At 41.9% G+C, this 27261-nt stretch overlaps 1 protein-coding gene across 2 annotated transcripts in view; it reads left to right on the top strand.

Moving 5' to 3' along the window:
* The window catches only part of LOC306932822 (uncharacterized protein), a 42643-nt gene extending 18798 nt beyond the window's left edge, over window positions 1–23845 (top strand). For both annotated transcript variants that reach the window (XM_079514761.1, XM_079514760.1), the window contains one exon: window positions 23576–23845. In XM_079514761.1, the coding sequence (XP_079370887.1) occupies window positions 23576–23638 (63 nt within the window). In that variant the 3' untranslated portion in view covers window positions 23639–23845. The remainder of the gene's footprint in view (window positions 1–23575) is intronic.
* The last annotated feature ends 3416 nt before the right edge of the window (window positions 23846–27261 follow it).

The following is a 27261-nucleotide window of genomic DNA, read 5'->3' as shown; positions in this document are numbered from 1 at the left end:
TTCAGGACGCTTATCTGCTTAATTTATGTTTTTTATATGAACGTTGTATAAAATCATATACGTATGCGGACGTCTCTGACGTTTATAACAAACCAAACCGTTTGAAAATCGGTTGAAAATTGAGCAAGTTATGGTCATTTAAGAGTACATGCCCCCATAGACACAATGTTATGTGTCCCGAGGTAAGATGGCCGCCACGTAACGACGTCGCTCTCCATTGGCCAACAGCGCGGGTGAGCTATCTAGAGTTTATATATATCTATGGTGTGGATGAGTATATGTGTGGCCACCTGTTTCTTTTCAACTGTCAGTGAGGAGTTTCACTGGGAGAGTGTGGAGGAACACACTATAGTCTGACCCACTGTAGTTCCTCTAGGCCTGTTGAAAACTAACTTGTAGTTTCACTGGGAGAGTTCAGCATGTGTGGAGGAACACGCTAGTCTGACCCACTGTAGTTCCTCTAGGCCTGTTGAAAACTAACTTGTAGTTTCACTGGGAGAGTTCAGCATGTGTGGAGGAACACGCTAGTCTGACCCACTGTAGTTCCTCTAGGCCTGTTGAAAACTAACTTGTAGTTTCACTGGGAGAGTTCAGCATGTGTGGAGGAACACGCTAGTCTGACCCACTGTAGTTCCTCTAGGCCTGTTGAAAACTAACTTGTAGTTTCACTGGGAGAGTTCAGCATGTGTGGAGGAACACGCTAGTCTGACCCACTGTAGTTCCTCTAGGCCTGTTGAAAACGTACTTGTAGGAGTCGCTAGTGCAGCAACAGAGATTGCCTTCCCCACCCTTGAACACAGTGTTTATGTTGTTTTATCATTTTCTTTAAATATTTGATTCAGCATTGTGCATCTTGGACCAGTTCAATAGTCCGGCAGCCGGGGGGTGCATGGAGCGGGAAATTTTGTATATAGTTTTATTTTATTTTATTATTGGCCTAAAATATTGTCTATATACATTCATGAATCCACTTGCTGTCAGTATTGAGCAATTTGTTTTATAGGGGTTTATATGTGACCATAACATTGACAACCTACTGTATATAAGGCAAAAATGTCATAAATTTCATTATGCTTTAAGTAGCATGTGACATGTCAAACTCAGGGGTTTTCATGATTCTGAATCCATCCCAAGCATTAGTTTTGCACACAAACAATAAACTCCTTGGGTTAAAAACGTCCATAGCAGTCATCACAAATGTGATGAGGTCAGCACATTTGGGCCAAGTAGTTATGGCCGTTTTTAGCCCAAGGGCTAAAAAGTATGTTTTCTTTTTGCAAAACTAATGCTTGGAATGGATTCGGGATCATGAAAACCCCCTAGTTTGACATGTCACATGCTACTTAAAGCATAATGAAATGATATGGTCACATATATCCCCCATAAAACAAATTGCTCAATACCGACAGCCGGTCAGCAAGTGGATTCATGCATGTATGTATATAGACAATATTTTAGGCCAATAAAAAAAACTATACCAAATTTCCCACTTTAAACAAAAGAAGCCTGTTGGCTTCCGGACTAATAAAGCATTGGGAGTTTATGATGTTGTAACAGAATAATGTAATTTTATTATCCTTAATTGCTGTAAATATTTGTACTTTAATTATCTTAGATGCAATAGGAGCTGCTGACTGCTTGTTGGTCGTGTCTAATCACCTCAGTGATGCTCAACAGTTCACAGCAGTTCAAGCAATGGCCTAATGTACGCAATATGTGATGTAATCAATACAATAAGATTATGTTCGTGAGAGGGTTATCCTCAGGCGCTGAGGTCACAGGCGTTAACACAAAGGTCAAATGTAGACACTAATCAGTGTTATGAACTCAAGCGAGTAGAGCTTTCACTTGAAATTTGGTGACCCCCCCACCCCCCCCCCCTCTCACACACACACACACACACACACACACACACACACACACACACACAAACACAAGATCTTTACATTTGTATCTCATGATTAGCTTCTATTCATAATATATTGTATTCTAGTCATCTGCGAATACAATCCATAATCCATAGGTAATAATGCAATTGTGCAGACAAATATTTTTGCTCAAAAGTGTTTGAGTATTGAGAATTAAACCACACCCCAATATTCTTGATCTGATATGCATGGAGGGTTTGTCCATAACCCTCAAACTATTATCCCCCACCATCCTGGAACAAAATATAGATTGACCTGGTGGCCATGTCCTTAGACAAGGTTCTTTAGGTCCCTGTGGCCTCTTGCACCATATAATCTGTCTCAAAATAATCCAGATTATTTAATCAGTTTTCACCAGCAAAATAAAATATATATGATTTTTTTTTTAAATTCATCAATGACTTCAATATAAATCAAAAGTGTCTAGTACCTCTAGTCTAGAACAAAGGCCAAATAAAATATGATGTAAAATCTTGAGTAAAAATAAAATGTTCTACATTTAATTCGTGTACTCATCTCATTCAGTTGTGAAAACAGACACTTGGAAAAGAGTAGGCTATTTATTGATTGATTGACTACTTTATTAACACATTTGAATTGAAATCCTGAAAAAAATGTGGCAATTTTTTTATTGGAATCCTGAAAAATAACCTTTTTATTTCATTTCAAATGAATTTAGTTATAGTTATGTTAACTTTATGAACTAAATCCAAACACATTGGATGCTTGGAATTGTAACTAGTAGGAACTTGTAGCTGAAATCAATAATATATCCACCATGTTCAATTCATCATAACATTTAGAGTACAAATATACACTTCTATATACTGTAGCCAAAAACAGGAAATCATCATAAAGGGGGTAAAAAGGGGAAAAAACATATACAGTGAGAGGAAAAAGGGAGGGGTGGGGATTCAGATTTTACGGGGGACCAGTTTAGAATTGCAGCCGTCCGTAGGTGCCCTTTGAGAGCGCATTTTTTATATATATATATATATATATTTAAAAAATCACACCCGTGTGAAGTGAGGGCCGCTCTAATCATCGTACATCATCGTACATCATCATCAAGAATGGCGGTCCCTTATTGGCCAATTTTAAGGGTTCCCACCGACAGTCCATATACCGATTTGCTCAGACACATATGGCGTAAATTTTCCATTCATTGTCATCAATGGCAGTTAATGTTTGTGTTCAACACAAACATTAAACACTATAGCTGTTTATAGGCAAAAACAAATCCAAATCTCCCCAAAATCTCAAAAGCATAGCCAATACACAATATATAGAGATGTATTGATCGCAAGGGTCATAGCATGCAGAAAACATGAAAAACAGAATAGGTACAGGTAATGGTAAACACACACACACACACACACACACACACACACACACACACACACACACACACACACACACACACACACCCCTACGTCTCTCGTTTGCTCAAGTGGGACAGAAAGGAGAGATGAAAGGCACCCACAAGAAAGTAAAACATGTTGGTAACTGCTGCTCAATTCATCCCTGAGAGCCCATACATCCATTAACCCTACAGCAGCCACTATAGTGTGAGCCACGGCCACCACAGAGACCTACAGCAGGATAAGGAGTGTGCAAACATGTTTATTGACAGAGACACAAAAGACGTTTTAAGAATAGTCTCATCCCAGCTGTGTCTGAACTTTCAGCTATAGCACAGCACACAGACATGTACAGGGAGGCAGGACCAGGTGATACAGCAGAGTTATAGAGAGAATATTATGTTGATCTATTCTATACAGTACCGTACCACCCCCATCCCCCCCAAATCCACATTTTGTATGCATGAAGCTTGTGATTGTTAGTGTCTTCTCCATGTGTTTTCTTTTTGGGATTATGACCCAGTTTTGGAGCGACAAGCCTCTTGCACCCCTGTTGTGCTTTTTAAGAGCTATGTGTCCAATTAACAGCCCTGGAAAGAGGGGGGGTGGGGTGGGGGGGGGGGGGGGGGGGTGAGGGGTGGGGCTATGTGTTGAGTGCAGTGTCTGTTTTTATGTGCGTGCATCTGCCTGTAGTGATTATCAGGCAGCCTAATTATCCCTTTTCCGTGACACGAAGGTGTTGCGGACACGCTCACTTTGCCTCGGCCAACCTCCTGCTTGCTTCAGTAAGCCTTATTGGCCTTGACAGCGTGTAATTCAATCATCTGCTGGTTGCCCTATCTCCTGCAGACAGAGAGGGGCGCTGTTCGCTCACTTAGTTTTTCTTGTTTGCTGAAAGAGACTTCCCTGATCAAACTTTGTATACTGCCTTGTGCACCTTTGCCCCTACCAGAGGCTCACAGTTGGAGGACTGTTTGTAAGTTTGACTCTAACGAAGTGTCTGTCAGCACCTAATAGGGATCTTACCTCTGCTTCTAAAAACAAATTCCGCTCTTTTGCCACCCAGACAAAGCTGTCTAAACTGAGAGGCTGCTGAGCTTAGCTAGAGACAACAAGGCACGGCCAAACATCAGCTCTTCTCATTGTTCACTGTTTTGTTTTACCAGCCTGTCCACTCACCGGTCTGAACTGGTTTACTCTTCCTGAACTGAGTAGTCTTAGAAGTGTTGAAACAAGTTAATCAGCTGGCCAAATGGGTCCCATGATGGCGTCGGCTCACTGTGTAAATTGTCAATATTGCGGGCCTTTTCAGAGACTAATGGAGGCCATAAAACAACACTTTTCCCCCTGGGGAGAGGTAGCATCAACACTGGTGACCACGAACACAAGCACCAACTGATCTATGGATGAGATCCCTGGCTAGGTCTGGGTTTGCCCCCCAAGCCATTTACTAGCATAGCGCCCACTTTGGCCTGCAGGGGAAGAAAAAAGAGACACTTTAAGATGGATTTGGACCAGACTTGTGTTTTCTGTTCAGGGCGACACCGAGAGCAGAGCTGAGTTTATTTTGAAAAGTGCTGGTGGACGATGACATCATTAGCGTTCATCTCATTCACACTCACAGGGCTGTGTTTGCCTGGCTTTGATTTCCATCACGTGGATGTCACGCCTGTTTGCTTAGGTGACAAAAGGGATCACAGATGAGTTCCAGTCACGCACAGTTGGTTTAACCCATTTTGGGCGGGAACCCCTTTTGGTGTTGCATTATGTAATGCTTTAGCTATTGAAAAATAGCAGATCTACAAGCTCATAGCGTGCCACCGAGTGGCGCGCTACGAGCTTGTAGGTCTGCTATTTTTGAAGAATCGTGAAAAGTGACATGAAAGTGTTTGAGAACGACTGACATAGAAAAACAGCTTTTTCAAGAAAACAGTCAGGATTTAGAAGACATTTGCAGAATCGTTCCCATGGTCAAAATGGGTTAAAGTGTGAATGTGTGTTTGTGTGATGCGTTGGTATAATACCCTTTTATTAAGACCTCCTTTGCCTCCTTCTTCTGCTGTGGTTGTTGCAGAGTCTCACAGATTTACTAGCTAGGTCATATGAAACAGATGTCAAAGTCACGACATGGAGTATATAAGACCTTACTGCCCACCACTGTAAACAGAACCAAAACAGCACTGCTACTGCTAATGGCACCAAGGGTGTCAACCTTCGCAACACGCAGGGAAAACATAGGGATTCTCCAAAACACACACGCTGTCATTGGAACAAAGGCGTCCACACACACTCTCACCCAGTAGGCACACAACTCTCAACACAAACAGCAGCGAGAAAGAGCCAATGCGAAGCCGATGGGAATAAGCTGCAGTGCAAACAAGGGAGTGGAGTAAGAGAGACCTGAAGGATTCCTCAGGCAGCAGGCCCTGTGGCTGTTAGACAGAGCTGCACCTCTCCCCTTTACAATTATGTGTGTGTGTTTGTATGCCCAGGCATTTGCCTGCCTGTCTGTCCCTGTGTATGTTTGCATGTAGGGATGGATAAACGTGTAATGTTTGCCATCTTGGCCAGCTTGACAACTGTCTCTCAGCTTAAACCCCCCATTTCATCTTTGCCTTTCAGTAGGAATTGGTGCTAATGGAAAAATAAGCATGGGAAGGAAAGGTAATTTGAGAGACGCCATTAGTTTCTGTCAGGCCTTTTGTGTTTGTTTGACTATGAGAAATGGATAGCTATGGATCACTGTCCTAATGAATTTCCTCCACCCAGTCCGTGTTTACTCCATATTAACGTTGTGCAGGTTGATTAATACTTCGACAAAGGGCAAGCCCGACGCAAAGAGATGCTGCAGCTTTTCCAGGCTATAGAATCAGGGAGAACGAGGAAAATATTTACTGTATATTATATGCCCAGAATGCCACACATGACATGATGCAACCAATCATACGTATAGGGATGCAGAGAATACATGAATCACTACAACAAGTATGTTGTAACTGTAAGATGCTACAGTACAATGTCTATGTACAGTCAGCAGTGGCCAACGTTGAATGCTCGACAAAACTTGGAACTGCGGGACGTTCCGGGACGTTCACGGAGGTGGAAGGAGAAGGACATTATGACGAAAAGGGATCTCAAAATTGAGACCTGCTCTCAACTTCCGCTCGAGCCATACATAGTTTTATAATGGTACTTCCGGCAGTCTTCCGGGTGCTTCAAAGTACTTCCATTGAAATGAATAGCTGGGGGCGGGGCAGTCCTCCCTCTAGTTTATATATAAAACTAGAAAAAGTGCCCTTCTGGGCACAGGTCTCCACCAGGAGGATAGGAGTGTGTGTGATGTTTGGCAAAATGTTTAGGAGTAATATAAACATGTTTTTTTGTTTGTTTCTTGCAACAATTTTCTTCATTTTGTTGAGGAAATGCAGAGCCAGATCACTCATAGCATCTCTGAGGATATAATTCTGGATGAGCAGGACATGTGCAGAATTTTGTACAAAACGGGCTACTCCTGAAAACTTTGGAAGGCAATCTTAGCTAATCAGTGTATAATCTGAGAAATCCAACAGGCTCGTCTTGATCACGACTACAGAGATCATGTGTACCGATTTGCGTGAGATTTGGATGAAATCTGTGTGACTAACATAAACAATGTGTTTTGCAGAAATCGGCCTCATGGTGGCGCTATAACCGGCAGATGTGGAGGGATGCAGGGGAAATGTTTTTCCATGGCCTCTAGGGAGTGCGCATACATAAGTTGTATACAGATTGATGCAGTTATACGTAGGTAAAAACAGGAATTGGCATGTTATAGCGCCACCGTGAGGCTGATTTGGGAAGAAAAAATTGTGGCATGTCGTCCTCGGCCTAGTGGAAATGTGTGTGTATAATTTCATGGAAATTGGACACTGTGTTTGTGATTTGTGGCATTTTGTTCTAAACGGACCAATCATGTGAGCTTTGGAAGCCAATCTTAGCCAATCAGGATGGAAGATGGGAAATTGTGCAGATCCGTGTTGATCACATGACTATGGAGATAGTGTATACCGAATTGTGTGATGTATGGATAAAATGTGTACGAGTTATCTACAGAAATGTGTTTTGCCTAAATCGGCCTCATGGTGGCGCTATAGCAGGCCGTTGAGGAATATTTGGGGCAGAGGTTCGTCGTTGGCATCCAGGGAGTGTGTGCACACAGTTTGGCATGGATCGGGCCAACGGTGCCGGAGATTAGCTGATAACGGACGGACGGAAGGACGGACGGACACACGGACGGAGTGCAAAACATACTCTCTCCCCATGCCTTCGGCCTGGCGGAGACAATAACTCGATGGGAGTCGCTGGCTGGTTGGCTGGCTGGCTGCTGAGTTATGGGATCGCTGCACTGTATATGTGGATACACTACATGTCACGTCATCTATCTAACTATAAATACACCATGTCTCTGTCTGTACATACTGTAGGCCTACGTCTGTACGTCTGCAATGCACGGAACTCGAGAACCGTTTGCCCCGCCGACCTCAAATTCCCCCGCCCTCCCCACCACCAATACAAACTGACTGCAAAAATAACCTTATTAATAGAGAAAATATATCATAAATTAATACTGAAACCAGATATAATCATTAAGGAAAGTTTATGCATGCACCAAAAAAATGTAAAAAAATATATATATTTGGGGACCCCCCAAATAATTTGGCGATCCCCCGAGGGGTCGCGATGCACGGGTTGAGAACCGCCACAAAAGCCCCCTGTCCAGGCTCCATATATGGAGCTGGCCTGTTCTGACACAACACTCCATATTTGGGCATGCCTGACACAGACATTCCATATAGGAATAAAGGGACACAGAGAGACAGATACAGAAATCTCCATATATGGGCATAAAAGGGATACAGACAGATGGGTGGCCACGGGTACAACAGGTATTGCGTAGCCGGGTGGGGCATGGATCTCCAACTTCCATCGTTACCGACTCTACTCTGTGCTCTACAGCCGGGCACCGGTCTAGTTGTTATAAGGAGAGCATAGTGGTGGTGTTTTTCCGATGGCAATGAGTAATAATAATAATAATAATAAACTTTATTTATATAGCACCTTTCATGCCAGAAATGCATCGCAAAGTGCTTTACAAGGCTAGAGTACACTACTAGAATACAGATATATGAGAGAGCAGACAAATAAGGTCCAACCATAAGCACACACATATTTAGGAATATAAACCTTCTGATTCATTAGATCTCATTAAACACTTACCTAGGGAGATTTCACACACTTCAATCATCAATATTAATATTTTATTAATGATGGATGCATGAATGAATGAATGATTTTATTTACGTGTCTGACTGCCTTTTGCAGCCCATCCCTTATGGGATTATTCAGACACAGTTTACACTACAATATATTTCCTGTGCCAACACGTTGACACAAATATTAAACAAAAGTAAATATCATACAATGTGTACATAACATCATCAAGATTACTGTACATTCAAGATGCAACTAAACTTAAGTAAAGCTTCTAGAAGTCACATATGATATTGCATTGTCACTAGTACTCACTACCCTGCAAGTTCACTTTGTTTCGTTGTTTTGTTCAGCTTGGTAAATACTACGGCTGTGTGCATGTGTGTGTGCGTGTGTGCATGTGTGTGTGCGTGCGTGTTTGTGTACTGTCTGCCATCTATGCATATCTCCTCTGTCATCTCCTGGCCCAGGCAGACATTTTATCCATATGATCGTCACCCAGGGAGCTCTGGGTACCCGCACTGCAGTGCCCTTGCCCACCCATCCTCCTCTCTCTTCCTCTATCTCACTCAATGTCTCTCTCTGTCTCTCTCTCGCTCTCTCTCTCTATCGTATATAGCCTGGGCATCCGCTCTGGCCTCTCACCGGAGCAGACACGCAGTCTTGTTAATTTCCTGATTGTATAATTATATCAGGAGGTTGTTTGTGCTGTCTGAGATGTGCACTCATTGTATGGGATGTGTGTGTTTATATGAGATGAGAGCCAGTGATAGAGTGCGTAGCCGGCTCCGTGCTGGCGTTATCTCAACCATCGCAGATAACAGCCTCACCACACACACACACACACACACACACACACACACACACACGCACAGTGTCGCACACACACCCCTACTGTAGAATTGCATCCACTCGCTGACATGTTTGCATACTACCTGTAATCCTAACAAAGAATTTCACCCACCACCACCTTGTTCTGCAAGCAGTGAGGGCTGAGGTTGAGGTGAGACATGGAGCATCGTCAATGTTGTGACGTGCGTCTTTTTTCCCCGTCTCGATAATTTGGCAGAAGCGACGTGTTTGCAGGGCAAGCGGATGTTTTTATCAACGAGAGAAGACATAGATCGTATCCAGCCCATTAACTGTAATTGTGCTCGTTTGGCGCTCATTTGACAAGGAGAGGAAGAAGGCAGCGGAAGGGGAGGTGTCGTCCTCTCACATCAGACATGAGCCTTTTGAGGCAAGAGGAAAGAGGGGGTGCAGCTGGGTGTAGGCCGCAGGGGACAGGGATTAGAAGATGGATGTGATAAGTTCTACTGCCTTGGCCCACCCTTCCTGGCCCTGGTGATGATAATCGCTCAATTTGTTTTGCCACTGCTACTCCATGCTAGAAGCCAAGGGCTAAATGACAGACTCTAAACAAACACTTTAGATGATAAAGGGCAGGCGACTGGCTCTCGCAAGTGGGACCAGTCATGCTCTAAAAAGGCTATCTATTATACTGGACAGTGCTATAAGGGGCCTGTTGTTTGTTACGCGTAACACTAAGTAACTAAGTGCACAAAGAAATAAAGCAATGACATCCTGTGTTATTTCATGCATCTCTACTACCCACGCCACTAATTAGGTGTAAAGGTGTGCCGCCTGGCTGTAGTTTACAGTATGCTGTAGATGCTTCTAAGGCCAGACTTATAATTACTTACTCTGGTGACTGGCAGCTGAGATGCTGCCAGGAGGAAATGACGTCTGCCGGCAGCAGCTAGTATGATGGTGACATACCGTACTAATAGAGCTTAAAGGAACTCTTGGCCATTTCTCAATCTTGTCGCTATACAGTCCTCACTAATGCTCACTATAGCACGGTACCATTTCTGTCTCATTCGCTCCGTGTCTCAGAGGCGAGCTGTGCATACGGTAACTCAAAATTGGCGTGGATATCAAATGGACTCACTCGCACAGAATGGGACACCATTTGCTTGTTTCCCTCGGAGTAGCCACTGCTCGTTCTGGAGATGAAATTAAATGAAATGATTACTATATTTACCCAGGGTATCTGGGCTAAGCTCAAGAAGTTGTTTCCAGCCAGGCCCTGCTCATAGAACATTTCATCGTAGTGGTTCAATGCCTTGTTCAAGGGCACTTCAGCGGTGGTAATTTTAACGTGTCGGACCGCTGATTCGAACTGGCGACCTTCCGGTATCAAGACCGCTCCGCAATCCGTTCGGCCACCGCTGCCAAGATAATACTATGTTATACTGCACTTGACTTATTCTTGAATCACTGAAGTTTGCAATTGCATTATATACACAGATGGACACTCAATTCTGTATCAGTATTACTTTAGTTTCCCTTGCTTTAGTGTTTTTGTTGTTGGATCAACACTTTGGTTTTACTCCTTCATACGAGAGGTGAAACAGGATTGTGCTGTGCCTCTATTGTCCGTTAAAAGTAGTATCTTGCATTGTCTTCCGCACTAAATATTGTACATTCATCTCTACAGTACTGATCTTACTGTTTTCCTTCAACAAGGAAATAACTGTTGTTCATGAGCTTCTTCTACGATGATGATGATGACGATGAATCTATTTGTATAGCGCTTTTCCAAACATAGTTACAAAGTGGTTTACAGAACATGATAAAAACAGCAAAATAGCAAATACAAATAAAGAGAGCCTAAGTAGCCAGCAATCAGAGCTGACATAAGCACATACACTAATGCTTTGTTCACCTGTTTTAGAACATACCTCGTTCCCAATCCATCATAATGGGATCATGCTGTAATAGGCCTTCAAATGACCCATTGTTACACCACATGCCCCGGCCACCTGCCTTGGCTGCGTTAAGCAGACACCTGATTTGGTGGCCATGGCAGTCGTGTCTTCACCGGCCATATCAACGAGGAGATGAGCCACAGATCACCTGCTAAGAGTCTTTGTAGTCTGAGCGGAGCGGAGGTCTTAAATCCTCTCTTTTACCTTTCTACCTCTGCTTTGGGCACTTACTGTGAGATTGGTTGGGGATTAGGATTCCTTAGTTGGAATGCCACCCGTGTGTGCCACTCGTGTCAAGCTGGGATGCAAGGTGGGGTCAGTCGGTGTCATTCAGCCGTGACCTGTTGCTGTTAGTGTAGCAACTCTGAGAATTCAGAATAAAGCAGCCAACTCCGAGGTTCGTTTTTAAAAACCCTTTTCAGAGTTCAAATGTTAATATGTGGACTCTAAACACAACACTGTGAAACAGAAAAAGGGTCATTCTCTCAACCCAGTCTGACCTGAGATCAGATTCTAAAAATGTCTTCTACATCCTGACAGTTTTCTGAAAAAGCTATGTCAGTCGTTCTTCGATTTTTCAAAAATAGCAGACCTACAAGCTCGTAGCGCGCCACCGAGTGGCGCGCTACGAGCTTGTAGATCTGCTATTTTTCAATAGCTAAAGCAAAACATAATGCTAACACCAAAAGGGGTTCCCGCCCAAAATGGGTTAATATATCCGGTCTCATTACCATGATGACCTGAATTAACACTGTATTTCATTCCTTACATTAAACACCACTACAGTTACTAAAACAGAATAGTTCAAAGAACTGGCCTTGTAAAGAAATATACATGCATTGCATACATGCGATTAATGGGTTTTACCTGACAAAGTTAAGAGTCTTCCCTTTGTCTATAAAGAGGCACGTCTGCAAAGCCAGAATCCCTTTGACTTTGACAGTTGTTTGAATCATTACAATAACATTAACCTCTTAACCAGATCCACTGTGTATATGAGGGTCTGGTTGAACGGCGGTCTCGGGGGGGTAAAGGCGGGGGGATAGAAACCTGAGCATAGTGTCATCAACGAATGCAGCTAATAACCGCTAACTGCACAAAAATGACATCAATGTGATCTCTGGAACGGTGTTGTATGGTGCTTTTTCTCTGAGGCTGTTATGTTTTTTTTATGGGGCAATGTCAATAGTAATCTCAGTGATCCCATCCTTTTGATCTAACTATTTAAATTATTGTTACTTTCTTAAAATATCTTTTTAACACATTTTTAAGCATTCAGGAATTTCAGGTATACATTCATGCTAAACCCCAACTGCTGCAACTCCTTGTTTAGTTGTGTCTAGATCTCCTCGCACACACCGCGTGCAAAACGACGAGTATAGTTGTCTTGTGCCTCTTTATGCACAGCCTTTCTTTAGCCACCTAATCACCTCCATGGGGATTGTTTCTCCTGTGGCCAGTCGGTAGCGTGTGATCACCGCTAAGCCGCCTTTATCAAACTTAAAGAGTTGATCCAGACTAGGCTGGTGGATGGAGATGAACCCTTGAGGCTCAGGGCATTTCAACCAGAGACTTAAAAGAGGACAAACATCTTAGTGGGTTATCTGTGGCCGCTTTGCCGGATCTGTTCTCTAGATCTTCCTACAAGCTGAAGATTCCTTGACGTCGCTGTAATCCGTCCAAAGCAGCTTTGTGAGGAGGTGCTGTTTCTGGTGAAGCTGCAACAGACACTGATGAAGACCAGTGGATTTGTTCCAACACGCACGCCGTGTGTCACCTATATAAATACATGTTTATTTCCTTGGCACTCTTCGGGATTTAATGGTGATAGTGTTTTAAAATAATTGCTATTGCATGGAGATAATGGGTTAAAGGAGAATTCCATGCTAGAAGGCTTTCTTACCTTTATTTGTAGTTGTTACGTCCCCACCAAAGAGGTCCAGGTGTTATTTCGTGCAAAAGTGCATTATTGGCTATTTACCCTAATATAAGCCCTCAATGGGGGTTGGGTTTTTGTGCTAATTCGCTTATTTCCATCTAACTAAGTAGTAAAGTGTGCCGCTTTGGATACTATATACATTATGAAGAGAGCTAGGGTATATACAATATTTTTTTTGAGCGATGGAAATAAGCGAATTAGCACAACCCCATTCAATTCAATGCAATTCAATTAAATTCATTGAGGGCTTATATTAGGGGGAAATAGCCAATAATGCGCTTTTGCACAAAATAACACCTGGACCTCTTTGGTGGGGACTACAAACTACAAAGAAAGGTAAGAAAGCCTTCTAGCATGGAATTATCTTTTAATAAACTATATTAAGGGAAATTCTACCCTACAGTAAATTGTACGTACATTTTCATATTTGCTTCCGATATATTGAGAACTTTTTAGTACACAAACGACACAGATCACGAGACTTTCACTTAATTTGAAACTACAGTATTTAGTAATGTATACTAATTAATACTAATTATGACAAGTAATTATGTTAGAGACCCAAAAAGTGTTTTGCTTGCTATCTCGTAGACTGACTCACATCTAAAGATGTTTGTCATCCATTTTCAAAACTAAACAAATTATAGAAATAGTACTCATTAGTCATTAGATAGAAATGTAATAATATGATTAATAACTTTAGAGCTCCAGTAAAATGATGCTATATATAACATACTCTCAAAGAAAGATTCTGGATGTTTTTGGATAAATACCCTTATGTCCAGATCTAAGAAATGCTTTCCACAGAAACCTGAGATATCAAAATAGTCGCATAATGTTCTACCTCAGATATGTTTGGGAAATTATGGCCTGGACACACTTTTGCTGTAGTTGCACTTTTTAGCCAGCAGAGGGCATATGCACACCAAGAGGAATGTCTTTCTCTCTGGTAAGCCTCTCAGTAGTGCTGCCGGCTGCCTGCAGTCACGCAGATCCCTCTATCACTGCGGCCCATCTACACTGTATGTGTAGCACTGATGTCATACCTCATTACAACACAACAGCGGGAGCTGCAGACAGTCGTCCATTTTGAGAGCCGGCCCCCTTTTTCCCCCCTTCTGTGCATCAGCTGGTGCCAGTTCATTTGTCACTATTAGATAAACAAAAAGCCTGCCCACGTTGTAGATGGATCTGTCTCCCCCCGATGCAAAGGTCAGCGTCAACACCAGACCTTCTGAAACCAAAGGCACACTGCCTTTAAAGGGGTGGTTGTTGCACTGTCACACAGACTGAGGGGAGTCTGTCGGCGTCTTGAGTGCCACCTTGTTTAGCATAGAACAGGGATGGGCAACTGGCGGCCCGGGGGCCACATGTGGCCCCCACCTTCACTTAATGCGGCCCTCAGGTTAACACTAGAATACTTTTTTTAAAAAATATATATAATTTTTATCCCACGATTTTGCAACCCAGTTTTTTCACCCAGTGCCAATTATCTAATGTAATCCTGGGCGCTACACTTCCTCTGCCAACCTGGGGGGGCAGCGGACTGACCTCATGCCTCCTTCTATACATGAGGAGTCCAAGCTGCTTCTTTTCACCTGACAGGAGGGAATTTCCCTAGCCGGACCTGGTCTAGTGTATTAACACTAGAATACTGATAAGTAGATTAGTAGCTTAATGAGTATTATTAAAATGTCTTTTTTTTAATGTCCAATGCATTTTTATTTAGTTCATAAAGTTAACATAACTATAATTAAAGGCATTTGAAATTAAATAAAAAGATTACTTTTCAGGATTCCAATTCCAAACAATTAATTCAGGATTTAAATTCAAATAATAGCAAAAAAATAGCTGATCTACAAGCTTGTAGATCGGCTATTTTTTGCTACGACAGCATTATGCAATGTGGCCCTCTGGAGTGAGTGGGGAAATATTGGGGTCCTCTCCGTGGTCAAAGTTGCCCACCCCTGGCATAGAAGCTGGGCTGAAGATGGTTTAGTGTAGTCATGGCTCTTACCTAGCGCGGCGGTTCTGAAAGTGGTGTCCCGGGGACTCCCCTGCAGGGATCCCTGAGGGGGTGCCAGGGGGTCCTCAGCAAAATCAGTTAAAGGAGAATTCCATGCTTTCTTACCTTTATTTGTAGTTGTTTAATACGTCCCCACAAAGATGTCCAGGTGTTATTTTGTGCAAAAGTGCATTATTGGCTATTTCCCCTAATAATAAGCCCTCAATGGGGGTTGGGTTTTTGTGCTAATTCGCTTATTCCCATCGAAATAAGTAGTAAAGTGTGCCGCTTGGGATACTATTTACATTATGAAGAGAGGATTATATACAAAAATAATAATAATTGAGCGATGGAAATAAGCGAATTAGCACAACACCCAATGCCCCATTCAATGCAATTCATTGACGGCTTATATTAGGGGAAATAGCCAATAATGGGCTTTTGCATGAAATATAACACCTGGACCTCTCATGGAATTCTCCTTTAATATTGCATCTTTATACACGTATAGCATTCTAACCACTTAAACCATATATATATATATATATATATATATATATATAGGCTTTGTGAATTGCCAGTGTTGGATGCATCGTGAGCTTGTAGATCTACTATTTTTAAGAAAGCTTGGAAAATGAAAAAAGATTGGTCCGTGGCCAAATACATGTTAATTTGGGGGGTCTTTGACGTGAAAAGGTTTGAGTACCACAGTCCCAGCGAGCCACACCATCGTAGACCTCAGGAAGGACTTATTGGTGGACCCCAAGTGGGTGTGTCTATAAGGAAAGTTTCTGGGGATATTCCAGACTCTTGTAGGGAAACACCCTTATCATGTAAGTCAGTTTAATTGACTCATGTTTGTTTATGGGAAGCAAATCATTTTAACTCCTTAAACTGTGTTTTCCTGTTCAGGTACAGTGCTATAATATGATTACCTGCAGCTGGGCTTTCCTCACACCAACAGCGTTTCCTTTGAAAACAAAGACTTGTTTGTCTTTGTGGATTTCTGCTTATTCCATAAAAGCATTTGTTTTGCTGGCAAAGAAGGGAACATGGATAATAATAGACTTTACAGTCCAGTCAGTAATTACAGTCTTATATCACCTGTTGAAACACTGCCGTCTGCGTTTACATAGGGATTTATTGGAATCTCCCAAAAGTTATTGCCTCTATGCTACACTAACAAAATAAAAACCTGGAATATACCTTAACATGGCATTTACATGCAATTTGACACTATAAACATTGCTTTTTTCCATATAATCTTACTCTTTCTAGACAAAATAACAACCCAATTTTTTATTCAGTGAAACTATGCTTTCATACTTTTACATAAATTACATGTTCTGTCGGTTTGAATAAGTGATTTATAAACAATTCAAAGTGAGCATACCTACAAATCGGTAGACAATGTGCATTATATTGATCCAGGTTAGAATTGGACTTTTCCCGCTTTTGAATTCCTTCGTGAGACGAATGTATGTCTACAAACAAGTAACAAGTAATAAGAATATTATATCTCATGAACGTGATCAGCTCAAGTCGTAATGCCAGCCCTCAGTTAGATAAGCTACTTTCCCATTTTTCACATTTCACATTCCTAAGATTTGGAATGTTTCTCTTATTTTGCTGCATTTTGTTGTTTTTCTCTTGCCTGACTGAGTTTAGAGATGCTTTTGGATTTAAATAACTTACTTTTTTTTCAGGTTTACATTAAACTCGGTAAGCAGCTTTTGTCTGTAGTCTTGTAGTCATAAACCATGTACAGTACAGGTATGTACAGTACATCCTGATTGGCTATCACTAGTATTGAGGAGGTTTTTGTACAAAAACTAACTTTTTCGAATGGGGGAAAAAAACTGAAAAAATAAATATATATATACACACACACACACACAGTCACACACACACACACACACACACACAGTCACACACACACACACACACACACACACACACACACACACACACACACACACACACACACACACACACATCTTGGTTACCCCCTTTTTTCCCTCTACGTCAAATATCTTCATGCTCTGCCAGCTCTCGATGCGTTTGAGCATTGTGTGCTTGTAGTTCAGCTATTTTCACAGTGTTTGCCTATTTCTTGCTGAATTGTCTTCTATTATAACATGGACAGTGAATAGGAGCATTAGGGTGCATGTGTTTAACACTAGCATGACTGAGAGGTCATTTTGACCGTTTTTTTTTTTAGATTTTGAAGTTGATTATCTTTGCCCATGAAGCTTACAGAAGGTTCCTCTTCCATGACCATCATCATCCATCATCATTCCATCATCTCAGAAATGTTTGACATCTGAAACATTTTCTAAATATGAATTTAAGCACATGCTACTTGTGTCCCTTTTTTCTAAGGGCTGATTACATGCCCGGCAATGACACCATTGTTGGCTGGCTTAGAAAAGGGCTTTAATTGGATCTTGACAATGCTTGTTTCTTTAAAAAGATCAAGTCAAATGTGATTAGATGTAGTTTTGCCTTTATATTTGTTTTGGACCAAAACCATAATGCACTTATATTGCTTTCAATATATCCATTGTTCTATGCCAGTGTCCCTGATTGGCATTTATTAGGATTAAACAGATTAGATGTGGTTACTAACTAACCAAATGATTATGTTGTTCCCAATGATGGGTGAGCTCTATAAATGACTGAACAAATCAAACAGTCTGCATAGTATCCATTCATGAATACCGTATAAACCCTAACCATGAATGCTAATGAAAAGGGCATAATCATCTGGTGTAGTTCACTCATGCGTTATGCCATGCTATAAGAATCCAAACACATGTAACACCTGCGTAGCAATTCAGTCCATCTGCACTGAGAGGATTTAACAATGCTTTGTCATACAAACACCATCTGTCACACTACTGCACTCGTTGTGAGTCAAACCATGTTCTGCATGTTGCAGTTCAATAGTATTATGATGGAATTAGAAAAGTGTGCTCCTCGTGGGTGCAGATCTTCACCAGGCCAGGTTTCCTACACAGGCCTGTCTCAGTTGTGGGACGCAACCGTCAGCAATGTGCAAATCACTGACCCCGAGGCAACACAGGGAAGCAGGGAACCCCGGCCTATGGGAATCAGGGACGGATTAACCCCCACGAGGGCCCCTGGGCCGCTAATTGCGTGCGTGCGCACAACATTTTTGTGTTTTTCCGTGTTTTTATCATGTTTTAACCTAAATTTAACCAAATCAATGGCCAATGAAGGGCCCCAGGAGCCCTTTTCAGGGCGTCAAACCTAGTACTGCGCGGTCCAATTTCCCCGAAGGGCCCCTGAGAGCCAAGGACCCCTGGGCCACAGCCCCACTGGCCCAATGGCTAATTTGTCCCTGATGGGAATAGGGGTTGCACTCTATAGAGGCGTTTCACAGTGCCATTCCAATTTGGTTATGATTGGATGTTGTGTTTATGATATATGTAGGTTTTTGTAAGAAATAGGCCCTACCCACAAATCTGTAAAGACTATTGCAGCAAACCGTATGGAGTATAGCGTATATCAAAATACAACACCCTGAGCAGCATAAACGGAGGTCTCTTAACTGTCCTATTAACTGGTTCCGTCCATCCGACGTGTCCACACGTCCTAGGGATTCCAACCGACGCGTTCAAATGACCTCCTAGCGCATCCTCAATGATACCAGGCGAGAGAAGAATATTCAGAATTTTTTCCTTTTTTTATTTTTCAGTTGACCTCTCGGCCACCGTCATTCGCGCTCTGCACTCATATTAGCTTACTGTTGACTTAGCTGTTAGCGTGGCAGAAAGAATGCCTCGTCTCTCCTAATCCAGGGCGCTCTCCGTGGTTTTGATCTGATGGATATACTAGCGCTTCATTTCTGCTCCTCATCCGCCTCTCCCTCAAAATATGAACGCTTATTGGAGCTTCTAGCGATATAATAGCAGAGTAAAATGTCTTTCCGACACCCCAGAGCTCCTATTTTAAAGGCATCCCGGCACCGATTGTGTTAAATAGTAACGCTCGACGCTCAGGACAGAGATTAATAAAAGGACGGAACTTTATTGATATCAAAACCGAGTGCATCGCTCCACAGGTTGGGAGCGCCTGTTGGGCAACATTAAAACGTAAATAACTCAATCAATCAATCTGTCCAATTCTAATCAAAGATTATGTTTTTGACGGGCCAACATGGTCCCGTCGCTAGTCGTGTTAGAATGAATCATACGTTGTTGTCAATAAGCCTCGGGGGTGTTTTGGCTACATCTAGCTACTTTAGCTACATCCAAGATGGCGCCTGGTGCTCTTGAATTGTGCTCTGTTGCTGCAAATCGCTGGGCGCTCTGATTTAATGGTCCTAAATACCCCCGGGCGTTCAGGGTGTTCATTTTGTGCCTAATTTAGTGGCAACAGTGACATTCGTGGTGCCCCTAATAGGTGGACATGAAATCACTTTTGGCTCCGAGTTGTTTAGAGCCCCCTTACTGTGTGATTCAAATTTGGGGCAGATCTGATGTTACATTCATGATTGTTTTTTCTGCAAAACACAAATTTGGAAGCCAGCAGTACCGAATCAGAATGAGTGATACATCTTTTGGCCACATGACTCCAGACATAAGGTGTAGTGATTTGCGTCAGTTTTTGGACAGCAAAAACTGTTTTGCAGAAAATCTTGTCATGGGCCTGACAAGATGGAGAGTTGTATTCCAAACATGAAGTAGCCTGTTGTAGCGACACCATGAGGCCAAATAAATCAACTAGTGGTAAGGGTTCTCCCATGGCATTCTGGGAGCGTGCATCTCACGCCACCTGGTACAGCGGTGCTGGAGATGAACCTTACACACACGGACGCACACACACACACACACACACACACACACACACACACACACACAGATGGAAGAGGTGAAAATATAATCTCTGCCTCTTGGCCGTTCCAGCTTGGCGGGGATAAAAAATAGTATACACGTAGTATATTATGTATCATTGTTTAACCCATTTTCACAAATTTTCAAAAATAGCAGATCTACAAGTTCATAGCGCGGCACTCAAATATGTCTCATGGTGGCACTATACCAGGCAGCTTTACGTTGTGTCCTATAACTCACGAACCACACTATAGGTCATACATTGAAACAAAAAATGTCCCTCGATTCCTTGGAACATGACACAACTTCCAATATACTGTAGGTTACACCCATTTTGCCATTTAGCATTTTCTGCTACTGCTCGTCCATAGAGCTTATCTTACACTTAATAATAAAATTAATGAATTGCATTTTCATAGCGCTTTTCTATGCACTACGTGCCTACTCAAAGCGCTTACAATGATTCATTAATTCATACATTGGGAGGAGAAGCGGCGAACAGTCGACGCCAGCGCCCTCACTTCCCACATTCACACACCAATGGTGGCAAGCTCACACCGACCGACTCATTGGAGGCATTGTAGGGTTCAGTGTCTTGCCCATGGACACTTCGACATGTAGACAGGAGGAGCCGGGATTCGAACCGCCGACCCATGGATCATTGGACGACCTGCTCTACCTCCTGAGCCACAGCCGCCCAAAGTTAAGCTGCATACTTGCATACTTAAATAATAGCATGTTGTTATATACAAGCAACACAAACATTACACCCACAAGGCAGCACTCACTGGATTCAATCAGAATTGCTGAAGAAACACAAAGACGAGGTCATGTGTGGACCACGCATCTGTGCAGTCATCAAAGAATTCAGATTTCCACCATAACAATCTATAATGAGATCCTGTTCTTCCTCCAAATGTGAGTGTATTTCATTGGGCTATGATTTTCGTTTGGGACTTTTTTTCACATTAAGTGCTATGCTCTGATTGGTTTAAAGGCTACTTGGAGCCAAAACGGAGTGGACTTTTCATTCTTCAAGTTCTGCGCTTGTTTGTTGCTTTGCTGCTCTGCTGCCATATAAATGCACATTGTACATCAAGCCCAGAATCCTTGAATTAATCTGATGGGATAAAGTACATAATCCATCTGCCTATTTCCTCAAAAAAAGGTCTAATCCAGGGAGTTCTTGTAATGATTATTAATTTTTACTGATGCTTTTATCCAAAGCCACTTTGTGATGTAGGAATCCAGTTTTATTCAGCAGATTTAGCCCTGTTTTTACTGCTGCCAACCAGCTGTACCTTTGATCAAGGGACACTACCACAGTTAAATGTCCCACCACCAGAGTCTTTTAGCCCACAGCCCCCCTTTAAGCTCAGTCGTCAGCCCCCCACTCAACTCCCGCAGAGCATCACCCCCACCAGAGCCCCACCCACTATTAGTAAGTCTTGAGTTCCTATGTTTTTTTTCCTTCTCTCTAACCACTTTGTACTTGGCATCCCTATTTTTGGGGCATGTCATTATCGGTGAAATTCGTAATTGTTTTTCCAAAAATCTTCCATACATGGCAGATCTACAATTTCACAAGGCATTACTATTGTTTTTTTTAGCTGTTTCTGAAATACACTGTTGCACAACAAAAGTATGAAGGAGTAAAATGTGATGCCCTGCTGGTCCCTTGAATAGAATTGTTTTCATGGTGCAAGCACGATTTCTTGAAGCTTTTAATCCATTTTGGGCGGGAACCCCTTTTGGTGTGTTAGCATTATGTTATGCTTTAGCTATTGAAAAATAGCAGATCTACAAGCTCATAGCGCGCCACCGAGTGGTGCGCTACGAGCTTGTAGGTCTGCTATTTTTGAAAAATCGAAGAACGACTGACATAGAAATATAGCTTTTTCAGAAAACTGTCAAGATGTAGAAGACATTTTTAGAATCTGATCTCAGGTCAAAATGGGGTAAAAGGAAGAGACATGAGAGGCTTTTGCCTCTGCCGTTATTCTGTTACTAATTTGTAGCATTGTCCTTGGCCATTTTTTCCGTTGCATTGTCGCCCTGCACTTTCAGCATTCAACAAAACACTCGTGCCCTCCCGCCAAACCCAATGGCTCACCACCTCCTCCTTCCTTTCTTCATAGCGGATCTTGCCGCATGTGGATCAAATCAGAATCATCCACTAATTGACTATTTACAGGGCTCGAGAAAAGCCCTAATGGACTTGATATTAAATCCCCCCTCAAATATTTAAAGTGTGTTTTTTGAGTGCCTCAGCCAAAGAGAGGGTCCTTTGCCTTTTTTTACAAGACGGCCAAGTTAAGCCCATCAGAGTGTGTGTCAGGAGTCGGCCAGCCCAAGCCCGGGTCGGCTCTCACGCGGGATTACGGGACGACAGCGGGGAAGGGCAGCGCAACGCAGGGGAGAGGGGTATGTCCAGATCTCTCCTGCAATGAGTTCCAGATGGATGGCGGCCCCAGGTTCTCACAGGCAGATACCGGCACGGATACGCTGGCATCCATCAGGGGCTTAAACTGGACTTCTTTGTAATGAGATTGACCGGGTTTTATGTGGAAAGTTAGATAACGTAAATCTCAACATGCCTGTCCTTTTATGTAGGCCCGCTCTTAAAACCAGCTTGTCGAATATAAGGGTTTATTTAATTCTTTATCGATTGGAAATGTAGTGTCTATTATTTGGATGCAAAGTGTGTGTGTGTGTGTGTGTGTATTGTTAATTAATGTCTCTCTCACACACACACACACACACACACACACACACACACACGTGTATATATAATTAACAGAGTAAACAACAAATCCCCCTGTCCTTACACACTCATACTTTTCATTGGTTATCAAATATCATATGTATCAAACTCGCAGAAATACTTAACCAAGACTTAAACATGCGTTGTGAGCTTGTAGATCAGCCATTTGCGAAACTTTTCCCGCGACACACAATGAAGTATAAAATGTATGGAAAAAAAAGAAACATAACAAAATGAAATATAAAGATACAAGGTTTCTGCCTGAAAATGCTATTATACGCAATCGTTTTTGTTGTATATTGATCATAAATAATACACAATACTATTATTAACACTTTGTGTGCCCACGCAAAAGTGGGTGAAAATCACTTTCACCTAGAAAATCCATAATTTTTTTTTATTCAGCTGACTGTGGAGACACATGCTGGAACTTTTTACTTTGAAATGTTTTATAGTTTCTGAGTTATTTAACTTAAACGCCCAATGCATTCTCAATGGCAATAACACAAACTTTGGCACCACGTATTAAAAAAAATCAAATTTTTTTGATTTTTTTTAAAAACACGTCCACAGACGTCTTGGGCACTGCACGTGCGGTAATACCAAAGACGTCCACAGACGTCTTGGACACAAGATGTGTTAACAAGAAAGGTGTCTTGTAACATTTTCTGGTTTTGTGTTTTTATGTTTCTCTTCAGATATGGTTGGTTCCAGCAGCGGTCCACTTCTGTCCTCTCATCCATCTTCAGTCTGAGTCTTAGAGAAACCTCTGGCTGATAAGGACACGTGGAGACTTCTTCTCACAATTAAAACAGTACAAATTTAACCTGAAAGGGTCCATTTCTACACTTATAAGTGTTGGGTATATTAACAAGTGGTACCCCTGTGACGATGTCTAATCCTTTACACTTTGTTTCATATAAAGAGACATCATCTTGTACCAACACGCTAATATAAAAGCTACAGAATATGCCCTGAAATATTACGGTCAGGTATCTGAATTTGTACGCTCTGAAAATAAAATGCTCCAGTTTGTTTTGTCTTCGATATAATGTATATATTGTGTAGGTGGGAGGGGCTTTTTTGATACATATGCATTTGTAGAGTGACAGGAAACCTGGAGGGAGTGTAGTGGCGTGACATACAGCACATCAAACCGCGAACACACAGGCATTAGAGCCCATGTGATATTGGCGCCTTAACCATCCAGCTATCGGGTCACCCTTGTCGATATTTGAAGTATAATTATAGTAATACAGTACATATTTTTTAATCACATTTCCTAAATATTTCAGGTCTTTCATACCTACATTTAACCCATTTAGGTTAAATGGGGTTCCCAAAAGGGGTTCCCACCCAAAATGGGTTAAATGGTGTAAATTATATAAAAGTGTGACTATATTATAACAGATTCAAGTTGATGGCTGGGATCGACATTATCAGGCAGGATCACTGCAACCGAGCGTTGACCATCTGCACCGTAGCTAGCATTTCATCCCCTCTGGAAGCCCCAGATACCTGACTGCTGACTGACTTGTCAGAGGGGTATAGCCCTCCGTTAAGGGCCTCCCTTCCTGTCAAGTGCGTCAACAGCCTGGACAGAGAGCGGGAGCCGGTGAGGTGCTGACACGAGCCAGGACCTAACCATCATCATAACTCACGGCCTAATGAGTGCTGTGTGTGAGAGAGAAAGCAGAGGGCAGTGCCTTTGGGTTCTGATGCCCTGATCGGCTTCTTCATTCCTTGCATTACCTTATTATTAACATTGCAGGCATTGTCCGATTTGAATCATCGCCACTGAGGCGATCACTGTGATGTGCGAGAATTTTCTTTTATTGGAATGAATATCATAATATTCATAATCCTATGATCTCATGAATGTTGCATGCTGTACAAATCACACAATGTTCACAATGGTTTTGGAAGTCAGTGGAAAATACTGCCTTTTGTACATTTTCAATTACATTAGTTTGTATAATTAATGACTGTTTAATTATTAATTATTAATTGTTTCACTTAGTATGTCTGGGACAGGCTGAAGAATTCTGGTCCACAGTGTCATAATTAATTACACATTAATTAACGTATAACCTCGTGTTGGGTATTGTAATCACTCCTTTTGTTCACAGTCACGCAAACTGACTGAACAAAATAACTGATCTGAAAATGACTGACGATGAGGACAGAGACAAATAATCTTTTGTGCAAAAAGGTCAAAGGTCACCACCAAGGCCAAGGTCAAAATGGGGAATGGATTGGCACATTTTCATTGAACTTAAAGAACAACTTTAGCTTTTAATGTTTTAGGTTGTTATTAGAGAAAGTAAAAGATTTAAAAAAGTTAATTTCTTTTCATTTGCTGCTTTCTTTCGTTTTAGGGATTTCAGCTGTTTTTGACAGAGGGGCGGGGGCATTCGAGCATGGGGCTAAATATGTATTTTCTTTTACAAAATATTATGGAGATTTAAATTTTTATTTTTAAGACCTGGAGGCGTGATCAATGCCATTTGGCTATTCTGAGTGGCCAAACAGCATTGACCACGCCTCCAGGTCTTAAGTTAAGTAATAAGACCTGGTACTTAAGACACGCATAATACTGCCCTGTGTGTCATAGGCTCAATATGTCAGTTTGACACATTCAGTAGATCCCGTGATCTTTTCTGGACAGATGTGATTTCTTGGGGTCTAGTAGGACTATAGTAAATAATAAAAAAGAAATCGCTATAAAATGTTGTAAAATAAAAATCACACCCGTGTGAACTGAGTGGTGTAAGGTTTTATATAGCATGATCAGCTGTGGTCTGACGTAATGTCTGACGTAATGAAATAAGGTAAGGTATTATGTAGCCTGATCAGCTCTGATCTGACGTAATGAAATCACATCTGGATGTGATTTCACAACTGGCTATTTCTGCGCAGAGAAAATGACCACGGTTGCTACGGTCATCCAGTTCACCCGGGTGTGATTTAATTACGTCAGAAATTATTTTGAACATAGCAACCATGCTCATTTTTTTATGCACACAAAAGCCAGTTGTAGGAGTGGTTTACACCACTCAAAAAATACATATTTAGCCCCATGCTCGAATGCCCTAAATCCCTAAAACGAAAGAAAGCAGCAAATGAGAAAAGACTCATAACACTCATCTCTTACTTTCTCTAATAACAACCTAAAACATGAACCTTGGTTGAAAAAAACTAAAGTTGTCCTTTAACATTTTGGGTTGAAACACCAGGGTTTGCATCCCCCAGATGCATTCATTGAGTTATTGTTTAAAGTACTCACAAATAAGTATCCCTCAAAAGGTCCCCTTACTATTTTAGCATTTACTGCATTAGCAGAACTGAATCTCATGTCAATATAGGCTTTCTTGCTTGACCACACTTATACCTGTACTATTTTGGTGTGTGTGTGCGTGCACGTGCGTGTGTGCGTGTGTGTGCGTGCGTGCTAAATATCAAACAATGGAAGGCATGAACATGTTTATTTATCAGGTGTGCAAAGACAAATCGTAAGTAAATACTCAAGTACTCAAAATGTTAACACAAAAATAAAGGCATAATGCTACATCTGTAGTATGTAACACCATGTGTTATCTTTGATTTATACTTTATTTTCAGGTGTGCGGAACACCGGCTCGCAACTACTGTAAGTATAAATCACCCTTCAGAAGCCATTCCTCCTCATCAATGAGAGTTCATCATCTAAAAGGTGAGTTCTTTCTTCATGTTTAACTTGCAGTGCAGATCCTGGCCATCCTGCCCACTCAGGCTGTTATACATTTGCAGTCTTGTAAGGGTTTTTCTTCTTTTTTTTTGGATTCCGTCGTTCGGGACTGGGATTTGTGTGCAGCTCTCTGTTCCTGTGCTCCATTTGGCGGTTAACGACGGTTCTTTAAGCTCCCATCTGGTTTCCCAGGGACCTCTTTTTGCTGTCTGTCCCTCAGAATAGCAGTGTGCACTGATGGGGTTTTGTGGCCAAGCACTGTGCGCTAACCGCTCTATTGTGGCTCAGTCTTTGGCTAACACTGTGGCCCATTTTCAGATGTGTGCACTGTTTTTATCACGCAACAGAGTGACGGGGGTTAGAAGGAGAAGTTGGACGAGTGCTGCACGTGGCTGACTCATGAACATTATGGGTGGGCCTCCTAGTGTGGCGTTCAGTTCGCTTAACGTTCCCACGGACATGGCGCACAGCCATATCAATATATATATATATATTTTGACCTCTTGCAGATACAATACATAGCATAGCATACACACAACTTCAACATCTGTCCCTGCCTTGTTTATATGATTAATATCTGTGTTTCTTTTTGTTTTTAACAAAACACTAATGTCTCATGTTTGGCACACTCAAATATTTTGGACTGAAAATAATTAT

This window comes from Electrona antarctica (genome assembly GCF_951216825.1).
Source record: "Electrona antarctica genome assembly, chromosome: 11".
NCBI classification, from domain to species: domain Eukaryota; kingdom Metazoa; phylum Chordata; class Actinopteri; order Myctophiformes; family Myctophidae; genus Electrona; species Electrona antarctica.
This window is presented reverse-complemented; position numbering and strand designations above follow the sequence as displayed.